We start from the raw sequence: 20,318 nt of genomic DNA on the forward strand, positions 1-20,318 counted from the left end.
TGGCAAGATGGAAAGAGTTTCCAATCATGGAAGGCTGCATCTAGCAAGGATCTCAGAAATCATCTAGGTTGAACACCTCATTGTATAGATGAAGCGAGTATGGCCGAGCAAGCTTGAGTAACCGAAAAGGTCAAGGTGAAAGCAAAGTAGATCTGGAAGACAGATCTCCGACACCCACACCTGGACTGCTGTTAGCATCCCAGGTGCATCCTGATGCAGAGCCAACCTTTGACTCTCTGGGGAGCCCTTATACTCTTCCTATAAAGACAGAAACTAACCCCTGAGGCTTAAAGATAAAAAATAAACAAGAGCACCAGGCACAGTGGAAATCAGGACCTCTGTTTATTCAGTGGGGCATCCGATGATTGAATGGGTCTTGTTCAATCATGCATGCAGCCATTCATCCATTTATTCATTCTCCGAACATTTATTAGATGCTTCTCTGTGTGGTTCACGGCGAGGCACCAGGAAGCGTGTAAAGAGACGATTCCTACTTGCAAGAAGCTCAAATTCTAATGGGGAACAGATGTGTGGACCCACATTTGTGATTTCATGATAGCTCAAAGGAAAGGTGATTATCTGCTTAGATCTTGCAAAGTGAATGGGAGAGTCGGAGATTGGGGTGGGGAGACAAAGTGGATGCAGCTCTGGTCTGTGGGGCAGGGTGAGGTGGTAGGAGTGCCCCAGAAATCCAGAAGCTCTGTGTGGTTGGAAGGTAGGGGGTCATCTCACACAGCAGGGAGAGATGATGTGGGAGAAATAGGCAGGGGCCGAGATATGGAAGGCCTTGCCAATCAGAAGGCGTTCGTTTTTCGTTGCCTGACTCCCATACCGAGTACCAAGCACTACTGAGAAAGGGTTTCTTCCAGCAGCTAGATTCATATAATTTTGTATTTTATTTTATTTTTTAAAGATTTTATTTATTTATTTGACAGAGAGAGAGAGAGAGAGACAGAGAGAGGGAACACAAGCAGGGGGAGTGGGAGAGGGAGAAGCAGGCTTCCCGCCGAGCAGGGAGCCTGACATGGGGCTCAATCCCAGGACCCTGAGATCATGACCTGAGCCGAAGGCAGATGCTTAACGACTGAGCCACCCAGGCACCCCTAATTTTGGTATTTTAGACTCAACTATGCATCTATGTCCCTTAGCAACAGGTTTTGTTAATATTCCAAGCTTGGTATGAAATGGAGAGCCAAATTAGCATAGAAGAGCTTTCCTTTGTCAAATGTACGACGAACTTTCTTTATCAGTTAGAAAAAGAAAAGACATTAACCTTTATAGGGAAGAGAGTTTGCCCGGGTTGATTTAGTATTAGTGGTTTTCTTTACCATTTGATGACTCAACTCATCATGACATTTTGTTGGCATATCGTCAACTTGCACTTGGCTTTGTTCTACAGGGCATGCCTTGAGGTCTGATGATGGAGTTTTTATTCATCTGGGCATGTCTCCCACCCTGCTGTTTTGTTTTTTAGCTAACTAACTTGACTTTCCTGCCTGTCAAGACCCCAGGAGCTTGCCTTCCCCCTCCATTGCTTCCTCCATCAGGTCAAGTGCGTGCTGCTCACATATGAGGGCCTGCTGTTCTGGAGGTTTTCCGGAGCAGAAATCCCAACCTGTGTGTTCTAGAGCCCGAGATTCCAACTGCCCGGGCTTTGGAAGTCAGTCTTAATCTGTGAAGCAGAGGAATATTCCCTGGTTCCAGAGTCTTATAAAAGTGCGGGAGGGAGCACCCAGGTGGTGATGGAAGGCAAAACCAAACCTGAGGTGGTCTCTCCACATTTCATAAGCAGTTCCTATGATTTTTGTGTTATTTTCAGCTTTTTAAAGAAAGATTTTATTTATTTATTTGAGAGAGAGAGAGCCCGAGAGCATGCGCCACAGGAGTGGGGGGAGGTCAGAGGGAGAAGCAGACTCCCTACTGAGCAGGGAGCACCACGTGGGGCTCAATCCCAGGATCCCGGGATCATGACCTGAGCCCAAGGCAGATGCTTAACCAACTGACCCAGCCAGGCGCCCCTAAACTTTTCTTTTTTAGCTTAGAATTTCCCAAGTTGTGTATCCATGGCCTTGTATAGTTCTTAGCAACAAACTTAGCAACACATCAGAGAAAAAAAAATTAACTGCTTATCTATATTTTTGGTTGGATTTGTGATCTCATCTACCTCATCTAACTTGCTTGGGCCTCAGTTTCCTCTCCTTGTAACTGAATGGTCAGTACGTTCTGTTGTTTTCAAGAAATACCTGATTTGATTGGGAGGATGCCTTAAGGCTGAACCATGGGGAGAATACAGAGATACGGTGCAAATACAGAAGCATAAAATGAAGATGGGCGAATGCCAGCAGATGAAGTATTTCAAACATTTTTACCTTCCCTCCATTCCTGTTGGGCTCTGGAAAACCATCCACGCTTTTGTTGTTTTGGGTAGAAGTTTGGAAGAAATTAACTACTTAAACCCGTACTTTAATAGTAACCTGAGTTTACATATAAGTGGACACATGTGTTTGTTCTCCAAAATGCATTTATCTGTTTTCACTCTGCTAAGAATAAAAGGTAAATAATGGAGATGGCGGAAGAACCTTGTTCTTTGTGTAATAGTTGTAAATGCGAGGCTATACGATCCAGTAAGTTTATGAAGTCTTCACAAAAAGGACAGAATCAGCTTTATGGGTTGGTTTGGATCCAATGTTCCTAAAAGTTTGAAAAAAATAAAAAATATATTCCAATCATTTGGAATTGATTTGAAAGAATAAAATAGATGGGCTGCCATCAGTGTTCGATTGTTCGACTACAAACAACACTTTAAAAGAAGTGAACAGCTGTCTCACTTCTCTGTCCTCTGGAGATTTAGCTTTGGAAAGATAACAAGTTTGCAAATTAACAGATCTCATCTACATTCCATCCCTTTTCCCCTGGAGCTTCTGCCACTCCAACCCCACCCACTCTGAGAGCCCAGGTCTTTGGTTCTCTGGAACCAAAGAACATTTGATTCCTTTTCCTCACTGTTGGATATGTTAGTAATTAGGCAGTTTTGAAGCGAGAATGAATGAAGCAGTGCTATCATATATTTTTAGTTTTATGATAATGACTCCACAACAAATATTTCTCATTTATTTTTGTAAAAATGACTCGATGGGGATTTTTGCTCTGGTCCATTATAGATTGGGAAAAAATGGGAAGAAACACTTCTATCCTGTGTACTGTTTTATTCGCAGAGCCCAGGTTCAGTGCCTGGCACATGGTAGGTGCTCTACAAGTAGTGTTTGAATAAATTATTTGTTAGCCGTGTGCAGGCTGAGCCTTACGTAAACATGGAAAGTGAACTAAGATGGCCTTTGGTGGATTCACTTCTCAACTGAGAACTTCTCATCGCACCTGTAGAATCCTCATGTGTATCTTTTTTTTATTGTGGTAAAATACACATAGCATAAAACTCACCATTTAAATAATTTTAAAGTATACAATTCTGTGTTTTTCAGTAGTCACAAGGTTGTGCAACCATCACCGCTATCTAGTTCCAGAACATTTTTATCTCCACAGATGGAAAGCAGGCCCCCCACACCCCAGCCCCTGGCAACCACTAAGCTACTTCTGTTTCTATGGATTTGCCTCTTCCAGATATTTCCTATGAATGGAATCATACACTATAGAGCCTTTTGTATCTGCCTTCTTTTACTCAGCATCATGTTTCCAAGGTTCATCCATATTGTGGCACGAATAAGCACTTCATTCCTTTCTATGGCTGAGTAGCATTCCATTGTATGGATATATTACGTTTTTTCCTCTTTTCTATTTCCCATCAAAATCTGGTGTCTAGAGAACCACTTAAGAAGTGAGTAATAAGTTACATCTCAGTCTACGTAATAGAACTTAAATTAAAAACTCATCCAGGGGAATTTGCATTGTTCAAGTGGGAAGCAGCTTCAGAGAAAATAATTAATTTCTAATGGTGAAATCTCTGGGATGGGGACAGGGGACTTTTTTAGTAGCGAATTACGTCGTCGTGAGTATCTGACTTCTTGTAAAGCCCAAGTCTACCAATGGCTGTGGGACTGGAAAAGGTATTGAATTGAATAGATAGGTACTTGGGTTCTGATCCTGGCTTAGCTGTGAGTTAATTGTGTCACCTGCATCTTCTTGGATGTAGTATTTTCTGTGCATTGTTTTGGTTGCATTTCAAGTGAGGCCCCTTGCTAAGCTCTTTTACAAGCATTATCTCATTTAATCCTCCCCAAAATTGTGTGGTGCACGTGTAATTTTTATGTGCATTTGATAAATGAGGAGTCTGTAAATGATGAGGAGTAGGAAGACTAAAAACCATAGCCCGTTTCCCTTCTAGTAAATTGTGGGGGCAAAACCCAGACTCATGTCTGACTATCTTTAGCATGAGCTCATAACCAGCATATGGCAGGGCTTGGCAAACTGGGACCCACCGTGTGTTTTTGTACAGCCCAAGAGCTAAAATGGTTTATCCGTTTTTAAGTGGCTAAAAAAAAAAAAAAAAATCAAAAGAAGAATATTTCATGACACGTGAAAATTATACAGAGTTCCAATTTCTGTCTATAAATAAAGTTTTATTGGAACATAGCCATGCTCATTGGTTTACATATTATCTCTGCTTTCATGCTACAGTGACAGTGTTGAGTTATTGGGACAGAAACTGTGGCCCACAGAGCCTAAAATATCTCCCGGCCTGGCCCTTTATGGGAGTAAATTTGCTTGTTTCCTCATTTGTAAAATGGAGGCAGGGAAAGAATTCAATTAAATTATTCTTCAGGTCCCTTTCAGCTTTAATGTTCTGAGAATGGCAGAGAAAGTTGTTTACATCTGCTTTCCTGTGAGGTCGCCAGCTCTCCGTGCTTTCCTTTCTCTCAACAGATGAGTTTGCCTCTTTGCTAAAAATGACTGCCCCTCATTCCCGCTGAGGGCCATATATCTATGCCCTGACCTTACATTTCTGCGTCTATCCTGTCCTTGATTCTTCTATTCTGAGTAGTAACAAGATTACCCTTTGTTACATGCCTGATGCTCAAGCTCTCAGTGGGGCTGTGAAGAAGGCTCAGAGATCATAGATGGAAGGTCAGATTTGTTATTTTTGTTTTAGAGATGTGCGGACTGAAATGCAGGGAGGGCACACTGTGTCTCCAGGACACATCAGTTAGTAAGTTGTGGTGCTGGAGTGTGGACCCCGGGTCACCCCTTTCTGATCCCAGGGCCATTCCTAATCTTGACTGATGTTCTTTTTGCCCTCTGTCTACCTAAAGTGATCTCCCCACTCTACTCTGCACCCCATTCCTCTATGCATACTCTCTTCATTTCCCCACCCCTCTTTCTAATGGTCTTTTTTGTATTAAGCTTGCGTCCTGAGAACAGCATTCCTGGAGGCCAGCTCTTCTGGCCATACGTGCGAACTCTACCCCACCCCCCACCCCATATGAGATTCTCCCCCTCTTGGGTGTGTTCAGGGCAACAAAGCATGAATTAACTCTGGTTCTGCCGTTTGCCGCTGTGTGACCTTGAATATATGACTTGACTTGACTAAGTCTGAGTGTCCACATCTGTAAAATGGGATGATGGATCATCGCAACCGCAGAGGCTTGATTTGGGAATGAAATGAGCTCACTCACATGTTATACCTGACCAGGCTTGGCGGTAGCTCTTGGTTTTCTCACTATTATTATAAAACAGTATTTTCTATCCTATTGCCCAGTCCCAAGCCCCAGAATTACCCTGCTGGGTTTTCTAGAGTAGTTTGTGGTTTCTCTCCACGCAGCTAACCAATTTATGTTCAGCTTATTTTTCACTCCCTGACATGTACCGTCTTTAGCCTTTAGCCTCTTCATCTTTATTTTTCTTCAGCTTATCTTACCTTGGTTTGATCATTTTCCCCTCCTTCCCTTCCAATCCTGTGCAGGGGGCAGGCCTCCGCTCAAGCGCCTGAGTGTCCTGTGACTGAGTCCCTCTGTCCTGATCTCTTCCTTTTTGAACTTCCTTTGAGCGTGGACTTGCAGAGCCGTGGACCGTGGCAATGAAAGGCATCATGTTTTTCTTCCCACTTGGCCAGGTTAAGTAGCTTTAGTGGGGTTATTCAACCTGTTTGTGGCAGTGACAGCTACTGGGCCTTCCCTCTATTATATAGATCTTCTCTGAATCATATACACTTTCTTGTATTATTCACCAGTCAACAAGAGTCGGAGTGCTTATTCTATAATAGGCTCTGAATTCAAGAAGGGCAGATGGTAAAGACCAGTTTTATGCACTTGCACTTGAGAGTGAGTGCTTCTTTAGGAACCTCGCTTGCCTTAACCTAAATTCTGGCCCTGGTGAAGGACCTTCGCTTATCTTAGGAACTCACAATTGGAGCAGGGTGTAGGGGATGAACTGATACTCTTAAAAAGAGGGCAGGATAATAGCCATGGGAGAGGTTTCAACAACATAGAAGAAGTAGTGGTTGATTTAGGGGGCCTTAGGAAAGCTTCACAATGGAAGAGACTTTTGCGCTGGGTTTTGAAGGGTGAATAAGAGTTCGATAGCAAGGAGAACGCATCTTAGTCAGAATGAAGAGCAGAGGAAAAGCAAAGGAGGTTGAACATGCATGTCCTGTGTGGTGTGTAAGTTCGTGATATTGCCAGGCTGTGTCTGGGCACTGGAGGAGAGGCAATAATGGAGGGAGTAACAAAAATTCAGATTTTTTTTTTTTTTTTTTTTAATTTTTTTTTTTTTGACTAAAAAGTCTATGTTCTAATTCTGGTACCTCAGTCTACTTCTGTATAAAATGTCTGAGTAGAGTGGGTCCTAAAACATTTTTAGAGACTCCAACCTTCTAGGTTTGTCATTCTGTACCAGTGAACTGCAGTGTGGTTATTTTCAGGCTCTCCCTCCTCCCTTTTCTTGTGTGACCCTGTGCTCACTATGTGAGGTAGATGGTGAATGGAAAGGTGGATCAGGTCATGAGGTTTAGTGGCACATCATCTGGAAATTTCTGGATGAAGGAGGGTGCTCTGCTAGTCTTGGCTGATTTCTTAGCCTTGAGGATGATTTCTGAATTCATAAGATTTTGTTGTCAGAATGCCCAGAAATGGATTCTTGCTGATCTTGGTGGGAAAGGAATCCACTGGAAGAATTTGGGGTGGCTCATAAAAGTTTCCAGAGGCTCAGAGAACTAGAATCAGAGGCAACAGAGCTGGCACAAAACCCCAAAATAGACCAAAGAAGGGGGCTGGTGCAGACTTTACTGTTCCCACCAGGGGGTACAAGATACACAGCTTGGGTCACTCACTGCCACTGGACATGGGGTGTCCTTGTCATCAGAACTGCTGCCGACAAAGCTTCCCCAGACTCATGGAGCTGCCACTACCATTGTCGAGTGCGGGAATGGATCCTGGGTTGCCTCTGCGGTTTATATCGCTAGGGACTAGTTCCAAGTCGGCAGGGATTGCCCTGGGCTTATGCTCTAGTGCGGAGGATGCTGGGAACATGAGTCTCCTGCACTTTTAGCTGGCTGGCTGGCTTCCCCTCATGACGTGGAGGACTCCAAACATAGGAAGGGGGCTCGGATGCCAAATGCATGACAGATGTCCACTGCAGTCTCTAAGCTGGCCATTGTGTGCATGCCACCAACTTTCTTTAGCTGGAGATTTATGGGAAATCCAAAGTGCATTTGCATCAGGAAAAGATTTTTACCAACTTTCTGAGATAGAGGAAGGAAACTCGACTCTGGGGAAGTGAAGCAGTGGAGAGAAAACTCTCGAGTCTTAGATTACTTACTGACCTCAAAAGCAAAAGGGCTGGCTCAGCCTTAGCTAGGTCTGTCAGTGAGCTAATTCTAGTTCATTTAACACAAGTGACGTTTTCCATGTGGATGGCATTGCCTCGATTTGTGCACGATTTTCAGAAATCATAGATAAAATCACGGATAAAAATTTGTTTTGTCCTCACTAAACACTTGATGGAGTAGACCAAGTAAGAATTGTTGCATGTTTAAATGAAGTAGCTTGTTTTGGGGGCTGCGTAACTACCCAAGGCTGGGCCCTGGTCTTTCCATTTGTCTTTTAGTATTCTCCCCATACCACAGGCATTTCCCTGTAAGAATTCCCCTTTCTTTGGGTAACAAATGAATTGTCTGTAAATGCCTGAGTTCCATAAGGAGTATTCAAAGAACTCTTGATTTTATGCGTAATGATTGGGTTGGTGGGACATACACAGTAGCTTTGTTTCTCGCGGGTAGTTATTTGGATGAGGGACATGTTGCATTTCCGTGCTCCAGCTTGACAGCTAAACCTCCTGAAGGTCTCTCTTCCTTATGTTGAGATACTTACTTTACCGGCTTCAGTTTCAAATGTATCCATCTTAGCTTTAGTTCAAATTTGTTTCAGTCCCTTACACTGTGCTACTATAGGGTTGCAGAAGAAATCTGATCGGTACCTACACACCTAAGGAGTTAAGAGTTTAAGGGAGAAAGAAATGTTGTTTATTTTTTACCCTGCAACAAAGGTATTTTGGGTATGTAGCATGTTGCCTTACCAGCTGCCGCCTCCTTTGGTGTTAGCTGGGTGTTCGTTGCTGTACTCTCTTCTGGTGATTAATGGAAACTGGGGTAGGGGAGGGCGGATCCATCATTTTGTCTAAGAATACCAGGTTTACATAATCGAGCCAGTAATTGACAGTTGACGGTTCGGCAGCGAAACTCCAGCCTTCTCCTAGGGAATGAAAACAAGGTGCAAGGATACAGCTTGGATTTACGTTAGTCAACAAGTTTTTGGAGTGACGCACAGGAAACCTAAACGCTTGGAGATTGAATTGCTGGATTAAGAATCGTGTTACACGGGCAGGACTGGCTGAGCCAAGTCACTCACCTCAGTTCCTCCACCCATGTTTGAAGGTATTGCTATGTACCAGACCCTTCGTGTGTGTTAGCTTATCACCCTTTCCCTGCTGACCTTTTTGGTGGGCGTTTTCTCTCCTTTGCGGGCGAGGAAATGAAAGCACCCGGGGAGGGGGGTGGTGAGTAATTGTCTTTGAGGTTCTGGAGCTAGTTAATAGCAGGGTGGGGATGCAGACTTAGATCTGCAGCAGCTTACTGGCCTTCTCTTACCCACCGCCTTTAGGCAGCATTTCAGTGCTACCTGTGATGCCCACATTACATACTCCCTACCCTTTTATGGTGGCTGTGTTTTGAGCTTATCGGGGAAGAGGTGCTTGAAAACACAGTTGCTGGACTTCACTGACTTAGGCAATTCCGTCAAGTGGTCGTTGAATTTGATGCCTTTAGCAGATTTGATGATGTGGGTGATTTATATAACTTCATGTTTTATTGTCATCTTCCCTTCCTGCATAGGAAGGCGTCCTCAGCGAAGGTAGGTTTGGGAAGTGGAATTTGGAAATAGGCGCAGAAGGCAGTTTAGTAAACAGGGAGGGGTCGGAAGAGGAAGGGCATAAAGGAAGAATTGGAGTGGCATTCAGAGGGGTGAGCCTTAGCTGAGCAGGGGGTCGGTTAATGAAAGAATTAACAGTTAATCAGTTCATGGCAAGAGAGAGCAGGAGGCAAGGGGCTGGTAGCCCTAGCAGAGGCCCCGCGCCAGGGAGTCGTGCAAGAGACGGGGCTGAGTCCAGGGAAAGGCAGACCAGCCAGACTCTTGAGGTCAGTTGGCAGACAGGGCCCCTCTCAACCTGAAATTGAGAGACTGCATCTGGAACACAGCAGGAGGACTCAGCGGAGGGATGAAGGGAGGTCACTCAGTCAGCCTAGGACCGAAACAGGGAGGCATCTTTAAGCCACGACAGACTCACCTAAACATTGTTACAGCAGACCTCTGATTGGTCTTGCTGTTCCTAATTTCTATCTCCTGACTCCTTACCCCACTGAAAAATCAAGCAAAGGCCCCATTATCTAGCTCTGTAGGGAAATGTCCTCAGAGCATTTTTTTTTTTTTAAACTGAAGTTTGATTCTCTGAGCCCTGAGGCCCTAACATAACCCTGTTTCCCATGAGACTCTTTCCCAAAGGCACTGTCTTTTTTATTCTTTTCGTTTCAATGTAGTCTAAGTTTTTCTGAAGAAGCACGACCTCGTGCTGGTCTGCCGTGCACAGAGAGCCCATGTGAGGTTGCAAAGGTGCGGGACCTTTCTGTTCCCAGCCATGGTGGGTGACTCCCGGGTCTCCCCATGGCCGTCCTGGGGCCTGGCCACACTCCGTGTCACCGTCCTGGCCACACTCCCAGCTGCTGCCACCGCCGGCCGAAGCTCTCCTCATTTGCCATTGTGTTTTTTTTTTTTTTTTAAGATTTTTATTTATTTTAACAGAGAGAGAGAGCACAAGTAGGCAGAGCGGCAGACAGAGGGAGAGGGAGAAGCAGGCTCTCCGCCGGGCAGGGAACCCGATGCGGGGCTTGATCCCAGTACCCTGGGATCATGACCTGAGCCGAAGGCAGCCGCTTAACCGACTGAGCCACCCAGGCGCCCCTGCCATTGTGTTTTTCTTCTGCTTTTCTCTTCAGCCACATCGTTGCTCTAGGCTCCTGTGGTTTACTTCTTTAGCCGTCCCAGGTAACGAGAAGGCTCCTTCCTTCTGGTCAGCTAACAGACTGTTCCCAGGCCCGATGTCCTCTTGGTGGTTTGTCTCCTCTCGGCTCTCTTCAGCCTTGCTCCGTGCGTTTGTTTTCATTGCTGGGCGGGGAGGCGCTTCCTTGCCTTTTGTGCCTCTCATTTCTCTTGTCATTGGGGTCTGCGGCTTTTCCACATGGGGAAGTTGCTAAAAGAACACGTCCCTTGACAACCGAGGTGTTGTGGGTGTTGCAGGGCTCGCTGAGGGGTGCTGTTGCCGGTGATCAGTGATCGGCAGGTGCCGCATGCCAAGGTCTAGGGCGGGGACCGGCGCTCCCCGCTTACGGGCGCTGAAAGGGACATGGCCAATCCTTTGGTGACAGTGGTGAAAAGTCATCAGGGGGCCTGTTTTTCTCCTTCTCTTAACATGATCAAATGCACGGATTGTGGAGTCAGGCCACCTGAGTTCAAATCCTGGCTCTTCCCCTTATTAGCTGTGTAGCCTTAGGCAAGTTACTTAACATCTTCATTTCTTAATCTGTAAAATGGGGACAATACTTGACATATTATAACATATTATACATCACAATACATGATATGTTTTATGCATTATAATATATAACATACAAAACAATGTTATATATACCAACATTATATTACATGGATGCTCCAGTATTATATTTGTAGATATTATAATTATAATGTTATAATAGAATGAGATATTATATTATAATGTAGATATGACATTATATTAAGTGCAGAATATGTAGAGATTATATTATGTTATTATCTATATTGTGTTATATATTATTATAATATATGGCATACGCACTTGCATTTGTTTTATATAACAAGCTACTATTATATAATAACATAGGCTATAACACTATCCATAACTTTATGTATACATAATCCACATAACTTTACATATGTATATATATAACTTTATATATGTATAATATATAGTACACATAACCTTATATATGTATATACGTAACTTTTTATATGTACATATATGCATAACTTTATAAATGCATAATATATAATATGTAAACTACCCATATGCAGTGATTATACGTAAAGCCTTTGGAACAGAGCTCGTATACAGCAAGGACATGCTACGTCAGTTTGCATTATCAATTCTTTGGTTTGGTGGAGGTGTTTTTTTTTTTTTTGGTTTTTGTTTTTTGGAGGGGGGAGTACATTTTTGTTTTTGGCTTAAAAGCAAAGCTGATTATTATTCCTCAATCTCCTCTGAGTGGTTAATTATCATTTCTATCCTTCCTTTGAGGATGCACTATTTCTTGGGGCACCTGGGTGGCTCGGTTGGTCAATCATCTGCCTTCAGCTCAGGTCATGATCCCAGGGTCCTGGGATGGAGCCCTGCATTGGGCTTCTTACTCAGTAGGGAGCCTGCTTCTCCCTCTCTCTCTGCCTGCCGCTCCCCCCTGCTTGCGCTCTCTCTCTCTCTCTCTTTCTGTGTGAAATAAATAAATAAATAAATAAATAAATAAAATCTTAAAAATAAATAAACACTCTTCTCTATTTAAAAAAAGAAGGATGCAGTATTTCTCAAGTAGTAGGCACCCAGTGAGCGTGTAAAGCTTGGTTCAAATCGCAAGCACAGGGGGAAGCTGGTGTGAGTCCTAGCCCGAGGCAGCAGCATTTGGGAAGGTTGGTCTCCATGCTGCCTAGTCAGGAGGTAGCCAGTCAGCCCACCTGGGCCATCTCCTTGGGCCTGCAGAGGTTGCCCTTGTTTCCAGTGCTTTTCCGCTCTATTCGGAGACTACTGGGTTTGGGATGAAGCCTTAGCGGTCATGCTCTGGCCCAGCCTTTATCCCTGCTTTGCCTCTCTGCAGCATTCTGGAGGTAGGGAACCAGAGATCAAACCCACTGTTCAAGTTTGGGGTAATAGAGTATTTTTTCCTTGAGATGACTTTCTTTTAAGATTTGTATTTGATGATGATGTTGAACTAGGAAGTGAGGCTAGTTTTTAGTTTATTCAAAAACCACATTTTGTGAGCATCTCATCTGCCAGAAAAATATAAATAAGACCCTACCCTCAGAAGAGTTATAGCCTAGACAGTACAGTTTTGTAAACACACACACATATACATAAACACACAAATATAATAGGAACACTATGGTAGGAGAGTATTTTTGGTACTTGTGGACACAAAAGCAAGAGGGTTCTCTTTAACCTTTGAGTGAAATGGGATGGGGAGGGGTGAACCTTGAAAATGTTTATGGAAGAGATTTTATTTGAGCTGAATCCAGAACATTGAGTAGGTCTGCATGAGTCAGAGAGAAAGGAAGCATATTCTAGACAGAGAAAACACCATGAGTAAGGGCACAGAACCTCAAAGCATCCTGGTGGTCTGAGAATTGCAAGAATTTGTCATGGCTGAGATGAGGTATGAGTGAAGGAGAACAATGAGAATTAACAATAGTGAATAGCCAGGGTTATCAGTGGCATGCCAGAGCTGGCTCCTGTCTGGTTCACGGGAGCCATTTATTAAATAGCCAGTAATTTTGTAAGCTGGTTGTTAAAATGGTGGTAGCTTGAAATGGACAGTGGTGGAAACAGTTACACCATGGAAATCAGCAAATACTACGTATCAGGGCTCCTTCTGCAAAGAACTGCCTTGCCATACTCTACTGATGGAGATGCCCTTGTATGCCACTCTGATAATTATTCTTTTTTTGTAAAAAAGATTTTATTTATTTATTTGAGTGGGGGAGTGGCAGAGTGAGAGGGAGAAGCAGGTTCCCCACTGAGCAGGGAGCATGACGCGGGGCTCAATCCCAGGATCCTGAGACCAAGATGTGAGTTGAAACCAAGAGTCAGACGCTCAACCCACTGAGCCAGCCAGGCGCCCTGATAATTATTCATCAGGGTCCCTTGGTGTAGGTGATGGGGAGCCAGTGCAGGATGGCAGGCCGGGAAGCAACATGATCAGATTTGTAATTTAGAAAGATAACTCTGTGTCTTTGGTCCTGTCGCTCAGGAAACAGACCCAGAGAGGGAGCTTTGCATGCAGAGGGTTTACAGGGGAGTGTTCTTGCGACTAGCATTTGAAGGCAAGCAGAAGAGCCCGGGACTGGGCAGAAGGCACAGTTGAGTAATGAAGCAGGTGTGAGGCCCATCCTGTGGGGATGCTTTGGAGCTGGAATGGCCCATCAGAGTAAACCAACCCAGAGGCACAGGGGTGTCAGGATAGAGGCTGTCCCTGTGGAGGGGTCCATAACCATGGTGAAGTGGCTCTGTTGCTCTGAGAGCACTTTGTGGAGACGGCTCAGCGAGGAGGGGAGGGCGTGCCTCACGCCTGAAGGTGATTTGGTGGCGGTTTGGAGGATATATGAGCTCCGGGTGGTGGCGGGGGCGGGGTGTCAAGAAGATCAGGTGGGAGGGTATTAATGCAGTCCAGGTTAAAGATGATGAAGGCATAAACTAAGGAGGTAGTCAAAGAGATGGGCTAAGGTGTGCAAACCTGGGGTCTATGGGGCTAGTTCCCCTCCTGCAATAGTTCTCCACTAAGCGCCGAGGCTGCCTGCCCCCCAGGGTACATTTGGCTGTGTCTGGAAACGTTTTTGTTGTCCTAACTGGGAGGGATTGTGTGTCTGTGTGGATGCTACTGGCATCTAGTGGGTAGAGGTCAGAGATACTGCCAAGCATCCTACATAGCACAGGGCAGCCCCCCATAACAGAGAATCAGCAGCCCTCCCACATCAGTAGGGGCGAGGTTGGTATGATATTAACAAGAAAGGAATGATATTTGGAGTAAGGGACAGGAAATGGGAGAGGTCTTCTTTCTCTGCCCCTTCCCTGGGTGTCTGGGTATCAAGTCCCTAGTTCAGGACCAGATTGCCAAAGTGGAGACAATAGTTTACTGACAGTACTCTACAGAGAAGAGAAGAAATTTGATCTTACAAGCGAATGCATATCATCGAGTCACTGAAGCCCTGCTTGTCTCCTCTGGAAATTTGAATTCTAGGTAGCAATAAATTCTCATGTCTTTCCCTTTCATCTTTCTTCCAAAAGATGAAAGTAAACTAGAGCTTCATTCTGTATTGAAAAATACAGAAGTTCAAGCAAGCACATGATAAGGGGGTTCTTAGAATCACCTCTGGTTTTTGCTACCCTAGTAAAAGTTTTGCAAAACAATGGCAGAACTGCGGGGGATACTATTAAAGCACATCGCTTAGGTTTTAGCAAAGTAGTAAAGCAAAGGAAGAACATTAAATTTATTGAGGCAAAAACCAGAAGTTGATTAGGGAGGTTCGAACTTAGGTCGTGGAGAAGCAGTACGTAAAATACCTTTGTTTGCTTCTTAACATGAGCACCTTCAATTACAGCGCGTTGGTGAGCGCTTCGGTGCTATTTTATTATTATTGTTGTTGTTGTTATTATTTGGCTGCAAGCTGGTTAGTGCACAGGTGGTCTGAGACATCCTGGTCAGAGCTGAAGACGCGACTCCAAGCAGGTTGGATGGGGCCGTGACTCCGGGAGGCCCAGCAGGTGCCTCTCGATGGGGCGGAGCCCGCTGAGCAGCGCTGTTGGCAGGAGCAGAAGTGCCGAGCTGCGGCGTGGGCGTTAGCGGGAGAAGCAAAAAAGGGAGATGTATTTATGCCTGCTACAGGATACCAGCTGATAGGCTGCAGTTGAAAACTTTTTTGAAAAGGGGCAGATCAGATATTAGGTTTTTTGGCCCGATGGTCTCTTGCACCTCTGCTGTGGTGTGAAAGCAGGCAGACAATATGGAAATCAAGGAATGTGCTGTATCCAATAAAACTTTATTTCCCAAAACGGGAGGCAGGCCAAATTTGGCCAATGGGCAGTAATATGCTGACTCTGGACTACGGTCTTGAGGAGTCTGGTGCCCTTAAAAAAAAGATTTTGATATGCCGTTTAAGGAAGGTGTGGATAAGGAGGCATAGGTATGACTAAGATTTATGACTAAGGGGCCAAACACATTTACTTTCTTTCCTTAATTTTGGGCTCTTACTCTTGGCCATCCCTCTCCTTTCTTTAAATAATTATACACATATAATTTTTATATTTAATAATTATATATTTATATTTAATCATTATATACATATAATTTTATATTTAATAATTTATTATTAATTGATCATACAGAAATCATTTATAAGTTGATTACATAATAATTTGATTTATAATAACTGATTTTCTGTTTTTTGGGGGGAAATGTTAAATAGTGGGAGGAAACTTTTCTACTCTCCTCTCTTAGCTCTTGGTAAATGCAATTTTAGTTATTTTTTTCTCCTGGTTTTCTTCTATATTACCATTGCCCTTGGGGTCCATGATTCTCAACCTTGACTGTATATTAGGATCACCTGGGGGAACTGTTAGCTATCCCAGTGCCCAGGCTGCATTTGGAACAATTCGTCAGAACTCCAGGGATAGGGCCAGGTATCATTATATTTTAAAGCTCCCTGGGGACTCAGATGTGCAGCCAACCAAGATTAGGAACCCCGCTGCCTTGGATTTAAAAGAAAAAATTGTCCTAAACATTTGCTTTAGATGCAGAGGGAAATTTAACCTGTGTAGGGATAACCATTTCTGGCCTGCAGGTTTTAACTATGAAAATTGGATTCTTCAGCTTTTAAGGGTATATTCAGACAAACTTACTAGTGACACAGTAAGTAGAACCTTCTTTGTTGTGGTTTGGTACTGGCAATAAAAGAAATATCAGGAAGCTAATGTGACTTAGCTGATGGGTCTATTTCTAGCCAGAAGCACTTTCTCCATCAGCGAGTGTGGTGACAGTCTTTGAACATGGTGAAAGCTTCCAAGTTTCAGTGATTAAGTCATTATCCACCAAAGCCAATCTTACCAGAGTAAATGATCAGGATATATGTTCTGACTGTGTCCAGAGGGAATAACTTTCTAACATTGTCATGGGTGCACACGTATCCGATGGTGTGTCTTAAAGAGAACCTAATTGATTAAGTGAAAGGTGATTTCTGTTCAATGTCGGGAGACATAGGGCAATTCCAAAGCTACATTTGAGGAAATTTTATAAAGATATGTCAAAATTAATTTGGAAATACAGATATGGGGATAATCGTATTTTGTAAGTAGTGACATTTTTGAGGGATCCAACAGCATTTTTTCACAACAATCATGTTTTTGTTTTCGTTTTACATTTGACAAACAGAAGATTCTAACCTTGTGACCCTGGAATGGCTCAAGCATTTAATATTCAAGGCTGGATTTCAAGGATTTAGTGCTTTCTTTCCTAAGTGAGAGTTAGAGAATCATGATATTTTGGGGGGGAGCGTGGGAGGAGTTTTCCCTCAGTAGCAAAGTGTCTGGTGACTAGTGCAGCTTCTCAGGCTCCATTATACTGGAGATGTGAGAGTTGCTTCATTTATTGAGGGCTGATGGAAAGAGAAGAGGATTCTGTGCACCGCGAGTAATGGACTGCCCAATGACAGTGCTTGCAACAATAGGGGCTTATTACCCCCTCTATGAAGATATTGCAAATGCACCATCCCAGGGTTGGTTGGTTCAGTCATTTCACCATGCTCTGGCTTTGGGAGTATCCCTTTGAGTGCTGGTTCCCTTGACTTTTTCTTTCTGGTCACAGGATGGCTATCATGATGTAACATGACCACATCAAAAGGCAGGAAGAGAAGGGGGCATTTCTCCCCTGGGTCCTATTATTATTATATTAATCAGGAAGGAAAAGCTTTCCAGTAGCTCCCAGCAGACTTCCTCTCAGATTTCAAACCTGGAGCCAAAAGCTGTTACTTGTTACTTGTTCACCCTCAAACCCAGACTGGTAAAAGGGGTTACCGTGGTTAGCATAGACTAGGGATTAGCAAACCTTTTCTGTAAAGAGTCTTGACTGTGAGTATTTGGGGCTTTGTGGGCCCCCTAGGGTGTCTGTTTCTTTCTTTCTTTTTTTTTTTTTTAAAGATTTTATTTATTTATTTGACAGAGAGAGACACAGTGAGAGAGGGAACACAAGCAGGGGGAGTGGGAGAGGGAGAAGCAGGCTTCCTGCGGAGCAGGGAGCCCGATGCGGGACTCGATCCCAGGACCCTGGGATCATGACCTGAGCCGAAGGCAGACGCTTAATGACTGAGCCGCCCAGGTGCCCCAGGGTGTCTGTTTCATATGCTTCTCTTCTTTTCCTTAACCCTGTGAAAATGTAAAAACTATTGTTATATCTAGGGGTGTTTGCCAGGCCATGGACCCTAGCATTAACTAATTAGTTGTGTTTCATCTCCTGAGGCTGGTGGAGGGGTCCACCATCCCTGCCCACATTGCCACCCACTTTTTGAACTAAACCGTGATTTGGTTAGCAAACTGGGTGGGCAGCCAACTCTAAATTCCATATCTGGTCCATTTGTATAAATTTCAAAGTGATTTGGCAATGGGTGATTTAATGAAGAAAAATTGGGATATGAATTCTCAGGACTTTAGTAGAACTCTAATTGGAATGGGCTTATGCTCATTATGGTAGTCAGGGTAAACTAGGTAACAAATAATCCCCAAATCTCAGTGGCTTAACACAAGAAAAATGTGATTCCTTGCTCAGACTTCGTGTCTCAAGTGAATTGGCAAGGAACCCTACTCCACTCGGTGATGCAGGGACCCACCCTCATGGAGGCTCCACCATCGAGTAGTTGTGCCATCTGGAATACATGGCCTTCTCAGTCTCCAAGAAGACAAGGGAAAGAAGGAGACTAGAGAATAGCTCTTGAGCTTCCTGCTGCCTCATCCTGAAAGTGACCTATTGCACTGGCCAGAACTGATCACATGGGTCAACCCAACTGGAAGGAAGGCTGGGAAACATGGGGGAGCAAAGAGAATATTGGTTGAGTGTTGTTATCCCTTCCACAGCCCCACTGCTTTCTTCATATTCTTCCAGAAGAAGAGAAGAGACTTGATGAAGTTGTATGATAACAACATTATAACAACAGTAGTTGCTGGTCCTTTACCTTCTATCTCATTTTAAACTCTTGTTTATCTCACCCCCCCCTTTTTTTTTACATTTAAAAATTACATTTTTCTCTTCTCCCACACCTTTTCCTTTCCTTATGCAGTTTAGGATCTTGTCAGTAGTGTCTAAAAGTTAGAGTGCATAAATCAGAAAATGATAGATGTGGAAAGGTGTATCATAATTGGATTACACTATTATAAAAATGCAATAGGATTTATCATCGCAGTGTCAAAAGGACTTTATTTTGCCTTTTGAATTCACCTTTTACCCATTGAGTCTCAACTGGGAGTGCTGTTGCTTCCCAGAGTACATCAGGCAATGTCTAAGGACCTTTTTTTGGTTGTCACAGTGGGGTGGGGTTGCTACGAGGATCTAGCGGGTAGAAGTCAGGTTTGCTACCAAACATTATACAAAGCACAGGACAACCCCTGACTATAGAAAGTTATTAGGCCCCAATGTCAGTCGTGCTGAGATAGAAAATGTCACCCCCTTTTCTTAATTACCTCTTTAAGTCCTCATAGTCTTGGGCAGCCTTCTCATATTTACGTGACTCTGACTTATTTCATTTTTTTGTGGAATATATCCAGGTAAAAATGTCACCTCCAAGAGTGTATGTAGGTAGTTGACTCTTCAACAGATTTTTGTGATGATTAGGTAGACTTTTTCAGGGTTCAAGCAGCATCTCTGAATGCAATTTTTACATGTTTTTCTTTTGTCCTTCTCAAGCTTTATTCATCTGTGGAATTCTAAAGGATTTCACATTGATTATCCAAGCTGCCATTGTCAAAGTATAATTTTTAAGTTGTTAAAAATTGTGTCTTATACAAATATATGGTGAGCATATATCCAATATTTTTATGATTTGTTAATGAGGATAGCAAAGCTGGTTCATGAGAGAAATCAAGAGACTGAGGATTTATAGACACTGGAGCAAGAACATTGGTATAAGGTGCTGATTTAGATCCAAACTGGTTAATATACTTGAGGGCTATAGATAAACTGTTGGAGTTATTAGATAATATCTATCACATAGATATAAATGAAAATAGCAGGTCAAACAATTAGTGCTCTGGAATAATGGTTCCCAGATGTAAGCATGCATTAGAATCACCTCGAGGGCTTGTTGAAACCATTGCTGGCCCCAGCCTCAGTTTCTCCTTCTGTGATGCTCTGTGATGGGGAAATCCTGGTAGCTCTAACAAGGGTCTCAGGTGATGCTGTCGAACCTGGTGATTCAGGTAACACACTTTTGAGAGCCATTGCTTTAATAGGTCGTTGAAAGACATGCAGTTGACCTTCTGCCTTATTTTAAGTGTTAGATGTTTTTCCTCAACACCCGTAGAAGAAATTCCATAATTGAGAAAAAAGAGAGAGCGAGAGAAAATGGAAGGTGGCTAGGATAAGTTGTCCTGGGATGACAAAGTAACTCACAGATCTCAGTGACTTAATAAATACTGCTATTTTCACTCATTTTATATCCTATAAAGTTGGATGAAGCTCAGACTATCGTCCTTCAACAATGCCAAAACCCAGAACACATGGGTTTTGAAGGTGTCTGTGGTGGACAGGAGAGCCAAAGACTCTAACATGGGCTTTTCACGAACTCCTAGACCAGATTGGCACCTGTCATATCTACACACATCCCACTGGCCAGAACTAACTGCAAAGGAGGCTGGGAAATCTGGGAAAACTCACGTATATTTAGAGAGCATTTGCTATCTCTACTGTATGTTTTGTAAATACAAGAGTGTATAAATGTGTACTTACTGATCGAAGGACCCAAAGCATCTTAATCATGGTA

At 43.5% G+C, this 20,318-nt stretch overlaps 1 protein-coding gene across 2 annotated transcripts in view; it reads left to right on the top strand.

The window, feature by feature from the left end:
• Positions 1–20,318, top strand: part of MAP2K6 (mitogen-activated protein kinase kinase 6) — a 115,498-nt gene that overhangs the window by 15,838 nt on the left and 79,342 nt on the right. The window contains exon 1 of one of the 2 annotated variants that reach the window (XM_032429351.1): positions 8,184–8,881. The exons of the other annotated variant lie outside the window; for it this stretch is intronic. Within the exon in view, the coding sequence (XP_032285242.1) occupies positions 8,872–8,881 (10 nt within the window). The 5' untranslated portion in view covers positions 8,184–8,871. Of the gene's footprint in view, positions 1–8,183; positions 8,882–20,318 lie in introns of those variants that run through there. 2 annotated transcript variants of the gene reach the window in all.

This window comes from Phoca vitulina, unplaced genomic scaffold (assembly GCF_004348235.1).
Source record: "Phoca vitulina isolate PV1807 unplaced genomic scaffold, GSC_HSeal_1.0 scaffold41, whole genome shotgun sequence".
Lineage (NCBI taxonomy): Eukaryota > Metazoa > Chordata > Mammalia > Carnivora > Phocidae > Phoca > Phoca vitulina.